Source organism: Herpailurus yagouaroundi, unplaced genomic scaffold (genome assembly GCF_014898765.1).
Source record: "Herpailurus yagouaroundi ecotype Mexico unplaced genomic scaffold, PumYag 193, whole genome shotgun sequence".
NCBI classification, from domain to species: Eukaryota; Metazoa; Chordata; class Mammalia; order Carnivora; family Felidae; genus Herpailurus; species Herpailurus yagouaroundi.
Window position 1 is genome coordinate 8,647,556 of NW_024412424.1, and position 17,813 is coordinate 8,665,368.

At 39.3% G+C, this 17,813-nt stretch overlaps 1 protein-coding gene across 1 annotated transcript in view; it reads left to right on the top strand.

Annotated features, from left to right (window-relative positions):
- Nucleotides 1-17,813, top strand: part of DOCK3 (dedicator of cytokinesis 3) — a 419,595-nt gene that overhangs the window by 206,427 nt on the left and 195,355 nt on the right. Inside the window, exon 4 of the mRNA XM_040445563.1 lies at nucleotides 8,389-8,537. Within this exon, the coding sequence (XP_040301497.1) occupies nucleotides 8,389-8,537 (149 nt within the window). The remainder of the gene's footprint in view (nucleotides 1-8,388; nucleotides 8,538-17,813) is intronic.

Sequence of the window (17,813 nt, forward strand, 5' to 3'; positions counted from 1 at the left end):
AGACAGCAAATAGATGGGTCTTGTTTTTTTATCCATTCTGATACCCTATGTCTTTTGGTTGGCGCATTTAATCCATTTACATTCAGTGTTATTATAGAAAGATATGGGTTTAGAGTCATTGTGATGTCTGTAGTTTTCATGCTGGTAGCGATGTCTCTGGTACTTTGTCTCACAGGATCCCCCTTAGGATCTCTTGTAGGGCTGGTTTAGTGGTGACAAATTCCTTCAGTTTTTGTTTGTTTGGGAAGACCTTTATCTCTCCTTCTATTCTAAATGACAGACTTGCTGGATAAAGGATTCTCGGCTGCATATTTTTTCTGTCTAGCACACTGAAAATCTCGTGCCAATGCTTTCTGGCCTGCCAAGTTTCAAAAGAGAGATCAGTCACGAGTCTTATAGGTCTCCCTTTATATGTGAGGGCACGTTTACCCCTTGCTGCTTTCAGAATTTTCTCTTTATCCTCGTATTTTGCCAGTTTGACTATGATATGTCATGCAGAAGATCGATTCAAGTTACGTCTGAAGGGAGTTCTCTGTGCCTCTAGGATTTCAGTGCCTTTTTCCTTCCCAGATTAGGGAGGTTCTCAGCTATTATTTCTTCAAGTGCACCTTCATCACCTTTCCCTCTCTCCTCCTCCTCTGGAATACCAATTATGCATAGATTATTTATCTTTAGTGCATCACTTAGTTCTCTAATTTTCCCCTCATACTCCTGAATTTTTTTATCTCTCTTTTTCTCAGCTTTTTCTTTTTCCATAATTTTATCTTCTAGTTCACCTATCCTCTCCTCTGCCTCTTCAGTCCGAGCTGTGGTCATCTCCATTTTATTTTGCAGCTCATTAATAACATTTTTTAGCTCCTCCTGGCTGTTCCTTAATCCCTTCATCTCTGTAGCAGTAGATTCTCTGCTGTGTTTTTTACTGTTTTCAAGCCCAGAGATTAATTTTATGACTATTATTCTAAATTCACTTTCTGTTATATTGTTTAAATCATTTTTGATCAATTCATTAGCTGTTGTTATTTCCTGGAGGTTTTTTTGAGGGGAATTCTTCTGCTTCGTCGTTTTGGATAGTCCCTGGAGTGGTGCGGAACTGCAGGGCACTTCCCGTGTGCTGTCTTGAATAACCTGCATTGGTGGTCGGGGCCGCAGTCAGACCTGATGTCTGCCCCCAGCCCACCCTGGGTCTACAGTCAGACTGGTGTGCACCTTCTCTTCCCCTCTCCTAGGGGCGGGATTCACTGTGGGGTGGCATGGCCCGTCTGGGCTACTTGCACACTGCTGGGCTTGTGGTGCTGGGGATCTGGCGTATTAGCTGGGGTGGATCGGCAAGGTGCACAGGGTCACGAGGGCCAGGCTCAGCTCTCTTTTCCTTCGGAAATCTGCTTCAGGAGGGGCCCTGCGGCACCGGGATTGAGTCAGACCTGCCAGAGCGATGGATCCGCAGAAGCACAGCGTTGGGTGTTTGCGCGGTGCAAGCAAGTTCCATGATGGGAACTGGTTCCCTTTGGGATTTTGGCTGGGGGCTGGGTGAGGGAGATGGTGCTGGCAAGCGCCTTTGTTCCCCGCCAGGCTGAGCTCCGGTTGTCTGGGGCTCAACAACTCTCCCTCCTGTTCTCCTCCAGCCCTCCCACTCTCCGAGCAGAGCTGTTAACTTATAACTTTCCAGATGTTAAGTCCCGCTTGCTGTCAGAACACACTCCGTCTGGCCCCTCCGCTTTTGCAAGCCAGACCCGGGGGCTCTGATTTGCCGGCAGGCTGCCCCTCTGCCCTGGCTCCCTCCCAGCAGTCCATGTAGTGCGCATCGCCTCTCCGCCCTTCCTACCCTCTTCCATGGGCCTCCCGTCTACGCTTGGCTCCAGAAAATCCATTCTGCTAGTCTTCTGGTGGTTTTCTGGGTTATTTAGGCAGGTGTGGGTGGAATCTAAGTGATCCACAGGATGCGGTGAGCCCAGCGTCCTCCTATGCCGCCGTCTTCCCAACAGAAATTTTAAGAAATTAAAAAAAATTGTTGTTGTTTCTGTGTCCAAGAAAGAAGAAAGAAAAAACAATGTAAAGAAAAAACAGAAGCAAAGAAAATGAACAAGCAAACAGAATGAAATCCAAATGAAGCTGCATCCTGTTCCCTTAGAACTTATACTTTGGAGCACACTTTAGTCCGTAGACTAAGCAGGTGGAAGGGATTTGTGCTGGTCTTTGGGGGATGTGTCTGGAGGGCACAGGAGCATGGAGCTTGGTGTAGTGGCTCTGTTTGCCACTTGGTGGTGCTTCTTAGATCACTGTGGTCTATCCATGAGGTAAAAGTGGCTTCACCCAGCTCTCTAGTCTCTGGCTTGGAAATTTTGTGTCCTCACAGACACACTATCAAGCACCCCTCCTTTATCTCAGGCTTCCGTCAGGTCCCCACCTTTACCCTGTCTGTGTCTAAGCTGTCTAGCTGCTTGAAACTGCTGTTTCAAAACCCAACACTTCAGAGACCCCTGCAGCTTTGGACCATGCTGATTCTCTGGAGGAGGGTTTTGCCCAGCAATGGCAAGTCCTGGCTTGTCCCTGAAAATGTTGTGCAGCAGCAGAGGCTCAGAGTTTATGGTAAATCAGAACACACAACTGGCACCAAGTTTTGCTGTATTCTGGTGTCTTTGTTCCAATATCGGTAAATGTGGCAGCTCTCCATGGTCTGCCAGGACTTTTGCCTGTGGAGAAACCATATGGCCTCTACCAAATGCAATCCAAGCTGGGGAACTGCTTCTCCCTGTGTGGTACACAGACCCCTCAGACCACACGGCCTAATCATGGGAGTTTGCTCTACTTCTTCACCAGAGTACCACCAGGCACTGAACTCTGGACCTTTAGATTATTTGCTCCACTGTTTATAGAATCCTGGAGATGTTAAAACCCTCTCCTTTCTCTTTGTCAATGGTTTTGGGGAACAGATTTCTTGTCTAGTCCCCTGTGTTTTCACTCTTTCTCTCCAGCCTCTTTTGGGGGTAGTGCTTTTCTTGTGTGATCCAACGTGCTGCACTCTTTCCCTTTCTCTTTCTCTGTCCTCTTCACAAAAAAGGTTCCCTACCCTCCATGGCTCCATGGCTTTTCTCTCCTTCAGTTTACCTCTCTGCACTATGTATCTGCCAAGTTCTCTGGCTCAAATTATGCAGATTGTTGCGTTAATCCTCAGATCGATTTCCTAGGTGTTCAAAATGGTTTTATGCTAATATAGCTGCATTTCAGGGGCAAGAGAAGCTCAGGGTCTCCATACTACTCTGCCATCTTAACTCTCCCCACCCTTTAAAAAAATTCTCCTGCATTTATTTTAGCCTTGACAGGAACTAGGGATGATTATGCAGGAAAGCTAAAACTTACCACCAACCTAATTGTACTGTTATTTTAATCTACTGAGGAGCAGGAGTCTCAGTAGAAAAGCATCGTTCAGCCAAAGTGAGACATTCAACTGTCCTGTGGTGTCAAATGATCCTAGGTAAATTTTGTACTCTGTGGCCAGTCACTCAAGATTGCTCACCTTGAATGGTGTATGTTTTCTGCCAGCAAACCCAAGAGTGCAGTGTGGTGTCAGAGCAGTGCTAGTGGAGCAGCCTCTAGTGCTAGGAGCTCTGGTCACAGAGCTGGTGGGTTGGCCTGGAGAAAGAAATTAGCATCATATTGATTGTAATAATAGTTCTGCTTTCTGATGATGTGACCCGTTTCATTCTTAGTGCAGAGTTAGCATTCCTGGCTTCATATAACTAGAAACAACTGATTTTGTAGTTGGAGAAAATACTGTACAGTTTTTCCAATTATCTGCATAACAAACTACTCCAAGTCTTAGTGGCTTAAAGCAACTGTTTATTATATTTCATTCTTCTCTGGATAGAGTGAGCTCAGTTGGGTGGTTTTCACAGAGGGTTTCTCATGTTGCAGTCAGATTTTGGTAGGGGCTGTAATCTCCTGAAAGTTCTCCTGGGCTAGGGATAGCAACTAAGTTGGCTCACTCACACAGTGGGACTGCTTAATGGAGTGTCTCCTTGTGGCCTTTCCATGCAGCTTGGGCTTTTAACAGCATGACAGCTGGATTCTAAGAGGGAACCTTCCAGAAGGAGCATATATTCCAAGAGACAGGAAGCTGAAGCTGCTGGACAAGTTAAGAGCAGCTTCTAGAACTAGCTTTAGCTTCCTGCTGTTGTGTTCAGTTGATCAGAGCAGTCTCAGGGCCTTCCTAGATTCAAAGGTGTGAAGAAACAGACTCTATCTCATACTGGACGCATGTGAAGGTCACATTTTTGCAGAATAGTACTTGGGATGGGAGTATTGTAGTCATCTTTGGACAGTATGGTCTGTTAGAAACTCTTAATAAATGACTGTTTAATGCCTTAAAGGAGTATATTAGTATATTTTTGCATTGATATTGTATGTATATGTGTGCATGTATGTGTTGCATAAGCACTGTGTGTATGTGTGTATATGTGTGTGCGTAAATATACATGCATACATATACATATATGTGATACATACATACTTACATACATGATATTTCAGCATCAATATACATTATTACCCTTGGCTTAAAAAACACACACAACCACACTTTTAATCAGTGTTCACAAAACTCAAAATCATCTGACAGTCGAACTCTCTACCTCTTGTCGAGGTTGTGTTACCACTCTCTGTGGAACTTTTACAACTTCTTCCCTATTCTGAAATCTCTAACACTCCCTCCCACCCTAGTCACTCTCGGCTGATGACCTTGCTTCTTTTTTTCCTTGAGAATAAAGCACCTGGAGGAAAAATTTAGTTTTCCTGTCACCAAATCTCCCAAATGCCTTTGTCATTTTCCGTATTCTATGCTTTTCCTCTTTGACAATATATGGAATATCTAGCCTAAGCAGAGCTTCCCTTCTTGGGGACCCATCTCTTCTTGGCTACTCAAAGACTTAATATCTGCATCATCAAATTTTTTTCTTTTTACTGTATCATTCCCTTCAGCATACGAGTATCCTGAAATTTTGTTTCATTGAAAAAAACCCCTCCCCTGATTGCACAGCATTATTCTACTATCTTATTTCTCTGCTTCCAATTACTGAAAATTCTAGAAGAGTTGTCTGTGTTCTGTTCCCATTTTTCTTCTCTCCCATTACTCTTGAATTCACTCCAACAATTTCATCAAAACTGCCCTTATAGGAATCAGTGATGGCCACCACAAACCCAAATGCAGTGGCTAACTCTCAGTCTGTATTTTATTTAACCTCTCAGTCAGTGCATTTGACAAAGTCCTCATTAAAACCCTGTATTCAGTACACTCCTGCTTTTCCTCTCATTTCACTCCTTTCTCCTTCTTTGTTTCCTGTGCTAGATACTCCTCTAGATGACCTCTAAATACTAGAATTCAATGTCAAACCTAGCATGTTAAAATTGAACATTGTTTTCCTCCTCCAGTCATGCTTCCCAGGCCAAGAAAAAGAGAAATCCTTGACTCCACTCATATCCCACATCTGATATATCCACAGATCCTGACAGCTTTAACCTACAAAACATGTCAAAACCCCAAGCCCTAAAAGTTTTACATTATGCTTCTTACTTTTGTCTAGTCAACTGTAATCCTGTGGATTGTTGTAATAAATAGCCTGCTGACTGGAACCCCTGCCTTCCTTTTTGGCTTTTCATGGTTTATTCTCAGCAGCACTCAGAGTGATGCTTTCAAGCCTTAATCCTATCACATCATTCTTCCCCCTATCTTCAGTGGCATTCCATCTTGCTTGGAATAAAAGCCAAACCCTTTAACATGGCTTACCAAAGCCCTGCCTCATCTGGTCTCTGGTACTTCTCTGACTGCATCATCACCACTCTCCCCCCTTGTTCACTTTGCTGAAGGTACACTGACCTCTCTGTTCTCTCTGAACATGCCAAGTCCACTTCCACATCAAGGCATTTGTTCTTGCTGCTTTTTATGCCTCTAAAACTTCCCCAGTTTTGTTTTCAATTTGTTTTAAATTTGAACTTCCTCAGTTTTCCCAAATGCTGTCACCTTGTTTCATTCAGGTTTCTAGTTAAAGTTCAGCTCCCAAAGAAGCCCACCCTACCTGAAGTATTACCTTCCCCCGCTCCCCAGCCAACCCACCCACCCTTTGCCACCCACTATTTCTACTCTGCTATAATTTTATTTTTAGAACTTATCACTACCATTATTTATTTGTCTGCAGTCTGTCTCTGCTCTCTAGAATGAAGCCATGAGAGTAGGGACTTTTTTTTTTTTAATATGAAATTTATTGTCAGATTTGTTACCATACAACATCCAGTGCTCATCACAACAGATGCCCTCCTCAATGCCCATCACCCACTTTCCCCTCCCTCCCACCCCCCATCAACCCTCAGTTTATTCTCAGTTTTTAAGAGTAGGGTGGGGACTTTTGATCACAACATAGTGATAGCATTCATCAGGTGCTTCATAAGCGTTTGTAATCAAGTGATTGAATAAATGCTTGTGTGTATGTATGCAGTGGATTATTGGGTATGGTTTGATGGGAAAATAATCTAATTTTCTATTTTAAACTTTGGTGGCCCTATTTTATCAAAAATAAATGAATATGCTGGAAGGAGACACCACATTGCCTGTTTTGCTTACCTTAAGATCTCAATATTCTAAATGATATAATATTCTTAGGCCTTTTTATATGAACTGACAAGGATTTTTAAGTTCATTCTGCCAGCATTGTGTACCATCAAGGTACTTAACTTTTCTTTGTATAAACATTGAGTGAAAAAGGATCTCATGCTATTAGCAATGATGTAGTTAGAGTGCATGATTCCTAAGGTCTTCTATTTAAAAATACTTTGCCTGTGAGGGGCGCCTGAGTGGCTCAGTCAGTTAAGCGTCTGACTTCAGCTCAGGTCATGATCTCATGGTTCATGAGTTCAACCCCCCACACTGAGCTCTGTGCTGACAGCTCAGAGCCTGGAGCCGGCTTCAGATTCTGTGTCTCCCTCTCTCACTGCCCCTCCCCTGCTTGCACTCAGTCCCTCTCTCAAAAATAAATAAACATTAAAAAAAATAGTTTCTCTGTGAGATGGATTTTAAAAGTCTAATGCTCCATTAGATGAATTCTTTTTAAAAAAAATTTTTTTTTCAATGTTTATTTATTTTTGGGACAGAGAGAGACAGAGCATAAATGGGGGAGGGGCAGAGAGAGAGGGAGACACAGAATCAGAAACAGGCTCCAGGCTCAGCCATCAGCCCAGAGCCCGATGCGGGGCTCGAACTCACGGACCGCGAGATCGTGACCTGGCTGAAGTCGGACGCTTAACCGACTGCGCCACCCAGGCGCCCCTCCATTAGATGAATTCTAAGTAGCATGAGGTCTTGAACATTTTAATCATAAGATCATTGCCATGAATATTAGCTGATTCTGCTGGTTTGTCATTTACTTTATTATTAATTTTATTTATAGTTAACTTTAATCAAGCTTATTTTGGCAAGTGTCTTTTTAGAGGAAATTCTAGATAGAGGCTTTTCTAACCCTATGGTACAGGTTGATCTGACTTTAAAAAGCATTCTTTATAGAAAAGTTATATTCCAAGAGTTTTAATTATCATATAGAATCATGCTTCTCTATAACCGAAAGAGAAACCTAAAAATTTCCAAACCAGGATTGCACTTGTGAGCAAATAAGACTTTAGTTTTTAAATCTATATTCTTAAGTAAATCTTTTTCATCAAGTATCTACTGTCATGGCATTTACACTTTTTATCTGTTAAAAGCCCTATCATGTCCATAATTAAATTCATTAAGATGTTTCCATTTAACTCTTAAAAAGGTGACATTTTTTATTAAACTGAAAAGAGTTCATATCTTTGACACTAGGGATGCATATTGTTTACAAAAGCTAATTAAAACTAGATGAGGCCTGGAAACCTGGAGTGAATATTGCTCCAGAGATTGTGGCTTTTTATTGGAACCTTAGTTCCTTCAAAGTAGGGCAAGTGATTCTCTCTTCCCTTCCCCAACTTGAGTATCCCTCGTAGAGAAACCAGAGATGTTACATACATAGTAATTTCTGACAGGGAAATCAGCTGTAGACTCCTATGAGTCTAACTTTGTGTTCTGATTAAGTTTAGTAACTCTGATTTACTGGAAAATGAATTGTCCAGAATGGAGTAGAGATAAATGGTATTTTGCATGATCCAGATGAATTGTATTACTTGTTAGATGTTATGTATATAGAGATGTTTAGACAGTAGGAACTAAGTACTTTGTTTTAAGATTCTTAAATATGCTCCTCTTTACATTGCCTTTTTTAGAGATTCAGAGAAATGAACACTTCATAGTTTAACTATTTCTTTCTTTTTTCATTCTTTTTCCCTATCCCTTTTTCATGTCACCCAAAACCAAAAATGCCCTTTCAGAAACACAAAGTAGATCTTTTCTACAAGCTACGCCATGTGATGAATGAACTTATTGACCTTCGAAGGCAGCTACTGTCTGGTCACCTCACTCAGGATCAGGTGCGGGAGGTTAAGCGGCATATCACCGTGCGCCTGGACTGGGGTAATGAGTAAGTATGAATATCATTTGGGCATTTCAGTTACTTTATGTTAGCTCAGTTCTTACAGAGTTTGAACCTGATCAAAACTCTCTTTAGTGATGAAAAGACATTATTACATTCCGCACTAAGCTTTGATCATTTTTAAGATGAGTAGTTGTTTCTTTTGGTTTAGCAAAGGGCACTTACTGGCTCTACACACTGAAACTCACACAGTTTTTATTTTATTTTATTTTTTATTTTTTAAAATTTACATCCAAATTAGTTAGCATATAGTGCAACAATGATTTCAAGAGTAGATTCCTTAGTGCCCCTTACCCATTTAGCCCATCCCCCCTCCCACAACCCCTTCAGTAACCCTCAGCTTGTTCTCCATATATCTCAATTTTTATTTTCACTTCTGGAATATTAAATAATTGGACTGCATTATCCTGTGAGGTCTCTTCCAGCTCAAACTCCTTGATTCTAGATCTCAGTAATCAGAGTACACTTTTGTTTCATCTTTTAGTATCTTTATTTTTTCAGGTGATTTCTGTGTCTTTTACATTTTATAGCCATGCAATTTATCTGAGTATGCATATACTCCAAATAGGAACTGTCTACATCTCTACTTCAAAATATTCTTAACTAATTTGTCATTCAAAAATAGTCCTGCATTGATGCAGGAGGTATGGTTATTTGTCATATATAGCATTCTAAGACTTTGGCATGGGAAGCTAGAGTAGATAGTATTCAAATTTTATTTCTTCCTAGATATAATAATTGATACAATTCTCAAGTGATTTTGTCTCATTATCTTAAAATCAAGTCCATTGAACCTTAAAGTGTCCAGGTTGTTTCCTGGTCATACATATACTTTATGTATGTTTTAGTACAAGTCTTTAGCTCCTCACCCTCTCAAGATGTCATTGAAATGAAAAATAAAAAGAATGGGAGGGGGCCTAGCAATAAATGGAATATATGAACTCATTTCTAGAAGCTGGAATGTAGATAGAGTATTAATGATGAAGGAAGCCCAGTATACGTGGAAGAAACTTTAGCTAATGAAAGAGATGTTCTGTCCAGCAGTTTGCAGAATCATGGAGGAGCATACCTTTGTGCTTAAAAAGGCAGGGGGATTGCTTAAAAGTATATAAAAGGAATAACCCACTGCCATGAGTAGAAAGACTGGCAGCCAGTCATTTCAGATAAACAAATACAAAGACAGACTGCCTGGGGGGAACTGGGCAACAAGAGTGTACTCTGGGACCTTTATTACAAAGCCCTCCATATTGTGTTATGTAAGGGTTTCAAATTGCAATGACCAGATCCCTTCCACTTACCAGAAAGAAACTTTGCTAGTCACCCACCATGTGCAAAAACTCCCCACACTTCTAGTGCTTTTTAAATTGGGATGGACAGGGGCACCTTGAGGTGGCTTGGTCAGTTAAGCATCCGACTTCGGCTCAGGTCATAATCTCACAGTCCGTGGGTTCAAGCCCCGTGTCAGGCTGTGCTGACAGCTTGGAGCCTGGAGCCTGCTTCAGATTCTGTGTCTCTTTCTCTCTCTGCCCCTCCCCCACTCATGCTCTGTCTCTCTCAAAAAAATGAATAAACGTTAAAAAAATTTTTTTAATTAAAAAAATAAATAAATTGGGATAGACAGTTGAGTATCACCAGGTATTAAAAAAAAAAGTTAGGGAGGGAGCCAAACCATAAGAGACTCTTAAAAACTGAGAATAAACTGAGGGTTGATGGGGGTGGGAGGGAGGGGAAAGTGCATGATGGGCATTGAGGAGGGCACCTGTTGGGATGAGCACTGGGTGTTGTATGGAAACCAATTTGACAATAAATTTCATATTAAAAAAAAGAAAGAAAAGATTAGATTGATAGTGATATGGTTAAAATAAAAAATAAAGGAAACCAAAAAAAAATCCTTCCATAGAGAAGAGAGAAAGACCAGGATAAACAAAATACTTTGCACCATTGGAAGGAAATAACCCGGCCCTCAAGACAACTAGAGATTAGTAAAGAACTTAAAAAAAAAAAAAATCTCTCAGCACCCTCAGAGAGAGTCAAGATCCATTATGTAAAATAAAGTACTCTGAAAAAGAAATAGAGAATGTGATTTCCCAAATAAAACATTCAAAAAGAGAACAGTAAGATAATTTTATGTTATTTCTGGGAAAATAAAACAAAAAGATGGGAAATGTTTGAAAAAAGAAGAGCAATACAAAGGTTCAGTCCAGGGGGCCTAATATCAGATACTATAATTTCCAGAAAAAGAACACAGGCAATAAAGAGGAGATCCTAAAGAAATGATAGAAGAGAATTTCCCAGAGCCAAAGAGCCAGGAGTCTTGGATTGGAAGATCCCACCAAATACCCAATATAATGAATGGGGGAAAAGCCCAAAATCCACAGCAAGGCATTGTAAGATATTTCAGTATTCCAGGGATGAAGAGAAGATCCTAAAAGGTTTTCAGGCAGGAAAACAAGTCTTCTTACAAAATAATAAGAATCACACCAACCTCAAAAGTTTTATCAGTAATACCAGATTCTAGGATATAATGAAGTAGTATCTTCACAATTCTGTAGGAAATGGTTTGCCAGCCAGAATTGTATTAACAGCAAAACTATCTAATTAAGTGTAAGGGCCAGCTAAAGCCATTTTAAAGTATTCATAGAAGTGGAAGTTACCTTTCATGGCTCCTTTCTTAAGAAGGGACTTGACAAGTGAATGTGTTCTTACAAAAGTGGAACAGCACATTAGGGAGGAGGAAACACAAAATCTAATAAAGTCGATCCAACCCAGAGTGGTGCTGTTCTTCCTTAGAAAAGAAAAAAAAAAAGTACAACCCTAAATTGGCTATTTGTGAACTTTTGAAGTGACAGAGTTATGTCCTTGTTTGTTTCATTAAATTACACCCTCTCTTGACTGTCAGTAGGGTTACCTGGCACACGCCACAGACTCCTTGTATGATATAATATGGATTCAGGTGTACCATAGATCAGACAGTATTCTCTAAATCTAACTTCAGCAATAAAAATCTTAGCAAAATACTGTATGTTACATATGGCATAGCTACTGATCCTACTTCCTCAGCCACAAACAGTACTGTTATAAAATGGTATTATATTTATTTAATAAATCAAAGGCAGTAATAATTTCAAAAATAATATTACTATGTGCCAAGCAAATTGTAAACTTGAACCAATGACACCAAGTTGTATATAAATCATTATGTTGCAGTTTAGCTGTAATTATACATACCAGTAAATAAGGAAGAGAAATATTCAAGAAGTATCAATATCTCTTTATAATAAAACATGGAGAACAGACCAATCAGATTTGGCAATCAAATCTGAAAACTTAAAGATACATGATAGCTTGGAAATGAGTTTATATCATATTTGAAAAAGGCAAAGACCATTAAGAATACCTGTCAGTAAATTGCAGAGCTGTTACACCTTCATTAATAACTTTTACTCAGCAAAGTGTGTATGTGTATTGGGGGGTGTACTTATATGTCCATTTTAATAAACATACAAATCAGGAACATAGTTCTATCCTCCTCCCTACTTCTTTCCTTACACCCTCCCTCCTCCCCTATTCCTCCTCTCCCAGCTTCTCTCTATCCTCTTCCGTCTTTTCTCTATCCCACTGCACTTCTTTCTTTTCCTTCTTCCTCTTCTTTCCATTTATCCCTTTACTCCCAGTAGAAAATGTAAAACCTTGAGTGAGACCTTTTACATATATCATTACTAAAGGAAAAAGACATATTGCCCCCGAATCAATAGGACTGTTTTCTCTGGTTCTCACTTGAACTAACCCTTTAAATTTTTTTCCTTCTTACTTTGAAAAAAGTAATATAAGTAAATATTAATCATATGTAATTTTAAACTTTTATGCCTTTTCCATATGTCTTTACAGAGACATCATAGCTCTGCCTTTTCAAAATCTATTTCAGAAGCTATTAAGAACAGCTAATGGGATGCCTGGGTGGATCAGCTGATTAGGCATCTAACTCTTACTCTCAGCCCAGGTCATGATCTCACGTATTTTGAGTTCAAGCCCTGTGTTGGGCTCTTCTCTGACAGAGCGAAGCCTGCTTGAGATTCTCTGTTTCCCTCTCTCTGTCCCTCTCCCACACATGCTTTCTCTCTCTCTTTCTCAAAAATAAATAAATAAACATTAAAAAAAAACAGCTATTAATTATGGAGTACATCTGCTTATATAAGGTGGCAGGTACATGGTCTAACTTATGCATTTTTAACTTTATTTATATTTTGAGAGAGACACAGGGTGCGAGGAGGGGAGAGGCAGAGAGAGAGGGAGAAGGAGAATCCCAAGCAGGCTCCATGCTGTCAGCGCACAGCCCAATGCAGGGCTCAATCTCACGAACCATGAGATCATGACCTGAGCTGATATCAAGAGTTGGATGCTTAACCACCTGAGCTACCCAGGTGCCCCTTACATATGTATTGTTATAATGAAATGCTATTATGCATTTCCAAGACAAGAGCTCTGTTTTGCCTGATGAGGGAACTGAGGCTCCAAAGTACTTTTCCCAGTGTTGCATAGTGAGTGGTAGAGCTGGGTTATGTACCCAGAACTGATCCCAAAGCTCATATACTTTAGGCAGGACCTTACCATCTCTCCAGTTTTTCTAAGATATTATTTTATTTTATTTTAGATGTTTATATTTGTTTTTGAGAGAGAGAGAGCACACACACATGAATACAAGTGGGGGAGGGGCAGAGGAAGAGGGGGGACAGAGGATCCAGAGCAGGCTCCGTGCTGACAGCAGAGAGCCTCATGTGGGGCTCAACCCCATAAACTGTGAGACCATGACCTGAGCCGAAGTTGGACACTCAACTGACTGAGCCACCCAGGCGCCCCCACCATCTCTCTGATTTTTAAGTGTGAGTCTTAAAACCAAGCAAATTATTGCCAGTATTTCTAGTTTGTGGGTTATTTGATCTTTGTCTTATTCTCCTAGTGTGAATACTGTATGTCCCATAATATATATCTGATTTAACACTGAATTAGAACTTCCAAGGATAGAAACAAAACTGGTAATATACTTTTTTAAAGAGTTTAAATTAAATAAAGAGCTCTCCACATCTACATAACCAATTTTTATTTTGTTTCCTGAGATTAAGAATATATTAATAAGAATATATTATTTATTTATTATTTATTTCTAAAAATTATTATATTAAAATTCAGCATCCTTTATTGATAAAACCCCCCAAGAAAGCAGGGATAGAAGGAACATACCTCAACATCATAAAGGCCATGTATGAAAGGCCCACAGCTAATATCATCCTCACTGGGGAAAAACTAAAGGCTTTCTCCCTAAGGTCAGGAACATGACAGGGATCTCCACTCTCACCACTATTGTTCAACATAGTACTGGAAGTCCTAGCGTCAACAGTCAGACAACAAAAATAAAGAAAAAGAGTATAAATTTACAAAGAAGTCAAACTTTCACCCTTTGCAGATGACATAATACTCTACATGGAAAACCCAAAAGATTCCACTGAAAAAGTGATAGAACTGTTGCATTAAGTCAGCATAGTCACAGCATATAAAATCAACAATCAAATTGGTTGCATTTCTATATACCAATAATGAAGCAGCAGAAAGAGAAATCAAGGAATAGTTCCCATTTACAATTGTATCAAAAACCATAAGATACCTAGGAATAAACCTAACCAAAGAGGTAAAAGATCTGTACACTGAAAACTATAGAAAGTTTATGAAAGAAATTAAAGATGACACAAAGAAATAGAAAAACATTCCACGCTCATGGATTGGAAGAACACATATTGTTAAAATGTTGATACTACCCAAAGCAATCTACACAGTCAGTGCAATTCCTATCAAAATAACACCAGCATTCTTCATAGAGCTAGAACAATCCTAAAATTTGTTTGGAAGCACAAAAGACCCCAAATAGCCAAAATAATGTTGAAAAAGAAAAGGAAAGCTGGAGGCATTGTAACTCTGAACTTTAAGCTATATTACAAAGCTGTAGTCAAGGCAGTATGATAGTGGCATAAACACAGACACATAGGTCAATGTACTAGAATAGAGAACCCAGAAATGGAGCCACAAATATATGGCCAACTAATCTTCGACAAAGCAAGAAAGAACATCCAATGGGAAAAAGACAGTCTCTTTAGCAAATGGTGCTGGGAGAACTGGACAGCAACAAGAAGAAGAATGAAACTGGGCCACTTTCTTATGCTGTACACAAAAATAAATTCAGAATGGATTAAAGACCAGAATGGATTAATGTGAGATAGGAGCCATTCAAATCCTACAGGAGAACACAGGCAGCAACTTCTTTGACCTAGGCCACAGCAACTTCTTACTTAACATGTCTCCAGAGGCAACAGAAAGAGAAGCAAGAATGAATTATTGGGACCTCATCAAGATAAGAAGCTTCTGCACAGCAAAGGAAACAATCAACAAAACTAAAAGGCAACCAATGGAATGGGAGAAGGTTTGCAAATGACATGTCGGATAAGGGTTAGTATCCAAAATCTATAAAGAACTTAGCAAACTCAACACCCAAAACCAAATAATCCAGTGAAGAAATGGGGAGAAGACACGAATAGACACTTTTCCAAAGAAGACATCCAGATGGCTAACAGACACATGAAAAGATGTTTCAACATCACTCATCTCAGGGAAATTCTAATGAAGACCACAGTGAGATACCATGTCACACCTGTCAGAATGGCTACAATTAACAACTTAGGAAACACCAGGTGTTGGCGAGGATGTGGAGAAAGGGCAACGCTTTTGCACTGTTGGTGGGTATGCAAATTTTTGTGGTCACTCTGGGAAACAGTATGGAGGTTCCTCAAAAAATTAAAGTAGAACCACCCTACGATCCAGCTATACCCTACTAGGTATTTATCCAAAGGATAGAAAAATGCTGATTCAATGGGGTTCATGAACCCCAATGTTATAGCAGCACTATCAACAATAGCCAAATTATGGAAAGAGCCCAAATGTCCATCAGCTGATAAATGGATAAGGAAGGTGTGGTGTGGTGTGTGCATGCACGCATGAGTGATCTGGAATATTACATGGCAATCAAGAAGAATGAAATCTTGCCATTTGTAACAACATGGATGGAACTAGAGTGTCTTATTCCAAGTGAAATAAGTCAGAGAAAGACAAATACCATATGATTTCACTTATATGTGGAATTTAAGAAACACAGCACATGGACTTAAGGGAAGTGAAGGAAAAACAAGATAAATAGAGGGAGACAAACCATAACAAACTGTTAAAGACAGAGCGAATTGAGGGTTGCTGGAGGGGAGGTGAATGAGGGGATGGACTAAATGGGTGATAGGCATTAAGGATGGCATTTGTTGGGATGAGCACTGGGTGTTATATATATAAGTGATGAATCACTGGGTTCCACTTCTGAAACCAATACTACACTGTATGGTAACTAACTTCAATTTAAATAAATAAATTTTTAAAAAGAATTATTTATTTGGCAAAAAAAATTGGAACAATATAACTTATATTTATTGGCCTATTTACATATGGGTACACTCATTCCGTAACTAAAAATTGGTATCATGTAACAATCAGCACTTATAATGTTATGTTCTTCTGGACCACTTTCTTACTCCATACACAAAAATAAACTCAAAATGGATGAAAGACCTAAATGTAAGACAGGAAGCCATCAAACTCCCCGAGGAGAAAGCAGGCAAAAACCTCTTTGATCTTGGCTGCAGCACCTTCTTACTCAATGTGTCTCTGGAGGCAAGGGAAACAAAAGCAAAAATGAAGTACTGGGACCTCATCAAAATAAAAAACTTCTGCACAGTGAAGGAAACAATCAGCAAAACTAAAAGGCAACTGACAGAATGGGGGAAGATATTTATAAATGGCATATCAGATAAAGGGTTAGTATCTAAAATCTATAAAGAACTTATCACACTCAACACCCAAAAAACAAATAATCCATTGAAGAAATGGGCAAAAGACACGAACTGACACTTCTCCAAAGAACACATCCAGATGGCCAACCGACACATGAAAAAATGCTCAATATCACTCATCATCAGGGAAATACAAATCAAAACCACAGTGAGATACCACATTACACCTGTCAGAAAGGCGAACATTAACAACTCAGGCAACAACAGATGTTGGCGAGGATGTGGAGAAAGAGGATCTCTTTTCCGTTGTTGGTGGGAATGCAAGCTGGTGCAGCCACTCTGGAAAGCAGCTACTCTGGAAAACACTCAAAAAACTAAAAATAGAACTACCCTATGACCCAGCAATTGCACTATTAGGCATTTATCCATGGGATACAGGTGTGCTGTTTCGAAGGGACACATGCACCCCCATGTTTATAGCAGTACTATCAACAATAGCCAAAGTATGGAAAGAGCCTAAATGCCCATCGATGGATGAATGGATAAAGAAGATGTGGTATATATATACAATGGAGTATTACTCGGCAATCAAAAAGAGTGAAATCTTGCTGTTTGCAACTACGTGGATGGAACTGGAGGGTATTATGCTAAGTGAAATTAGTCAGAGAAAGACAAAAATCATGACTTCACTCATACGAGGACTTTAAGAGACAAAACAAATGAACATAAGGGAAGGGAAACAAAAATAATATAAAAACAGGGAGGGGGACAAAACAGAAGAGATTCATAAATATGGAGAACAAACTGAGGGTTGCTGGAGGCGGTGTGGGAGGGGGGATTGGCTAAATAGGTAAGGGACACTAAGGAATCTACTCCTGAAATCATTGTTGCACTATATGCTAACTAATTTAGATGTAAATTTAAAAAAATAAAAAATTTTTTAAATTAAAAAAAAGTTATGTTCCTATATTTTTAGAAACTGAAATATGGGAAGGGCATAAAACAAAGTTGTGCTCAAATGAGCTGGCCATTATCTCTGCATAAGTCTGTTCAAAGAGTAAGTCAGTTAATTATATCCTCTCCAAAGGAATTTTAAAATTATTTCTAGTAATGTAATTTTAATGTGTTAATATTTTCAGCACCTTCCATAAAGATGTTACTAGAAGTTTCTTCTCTTTAATCTCACATTATATAGCATAGCTAAATTAAATTTGTGTTAATCCAGGATTGACACATTTTAACTGATCTTTACCTTAGAAAAACACCTAAGGAATGCTTTATTCATAGAATAATTTATGAGATTTTTGTATTTCTTCTTCAGGTAGAAAGTACAGATTTGAATATATTTATATTTATATATATATATATATATATATATATATATATA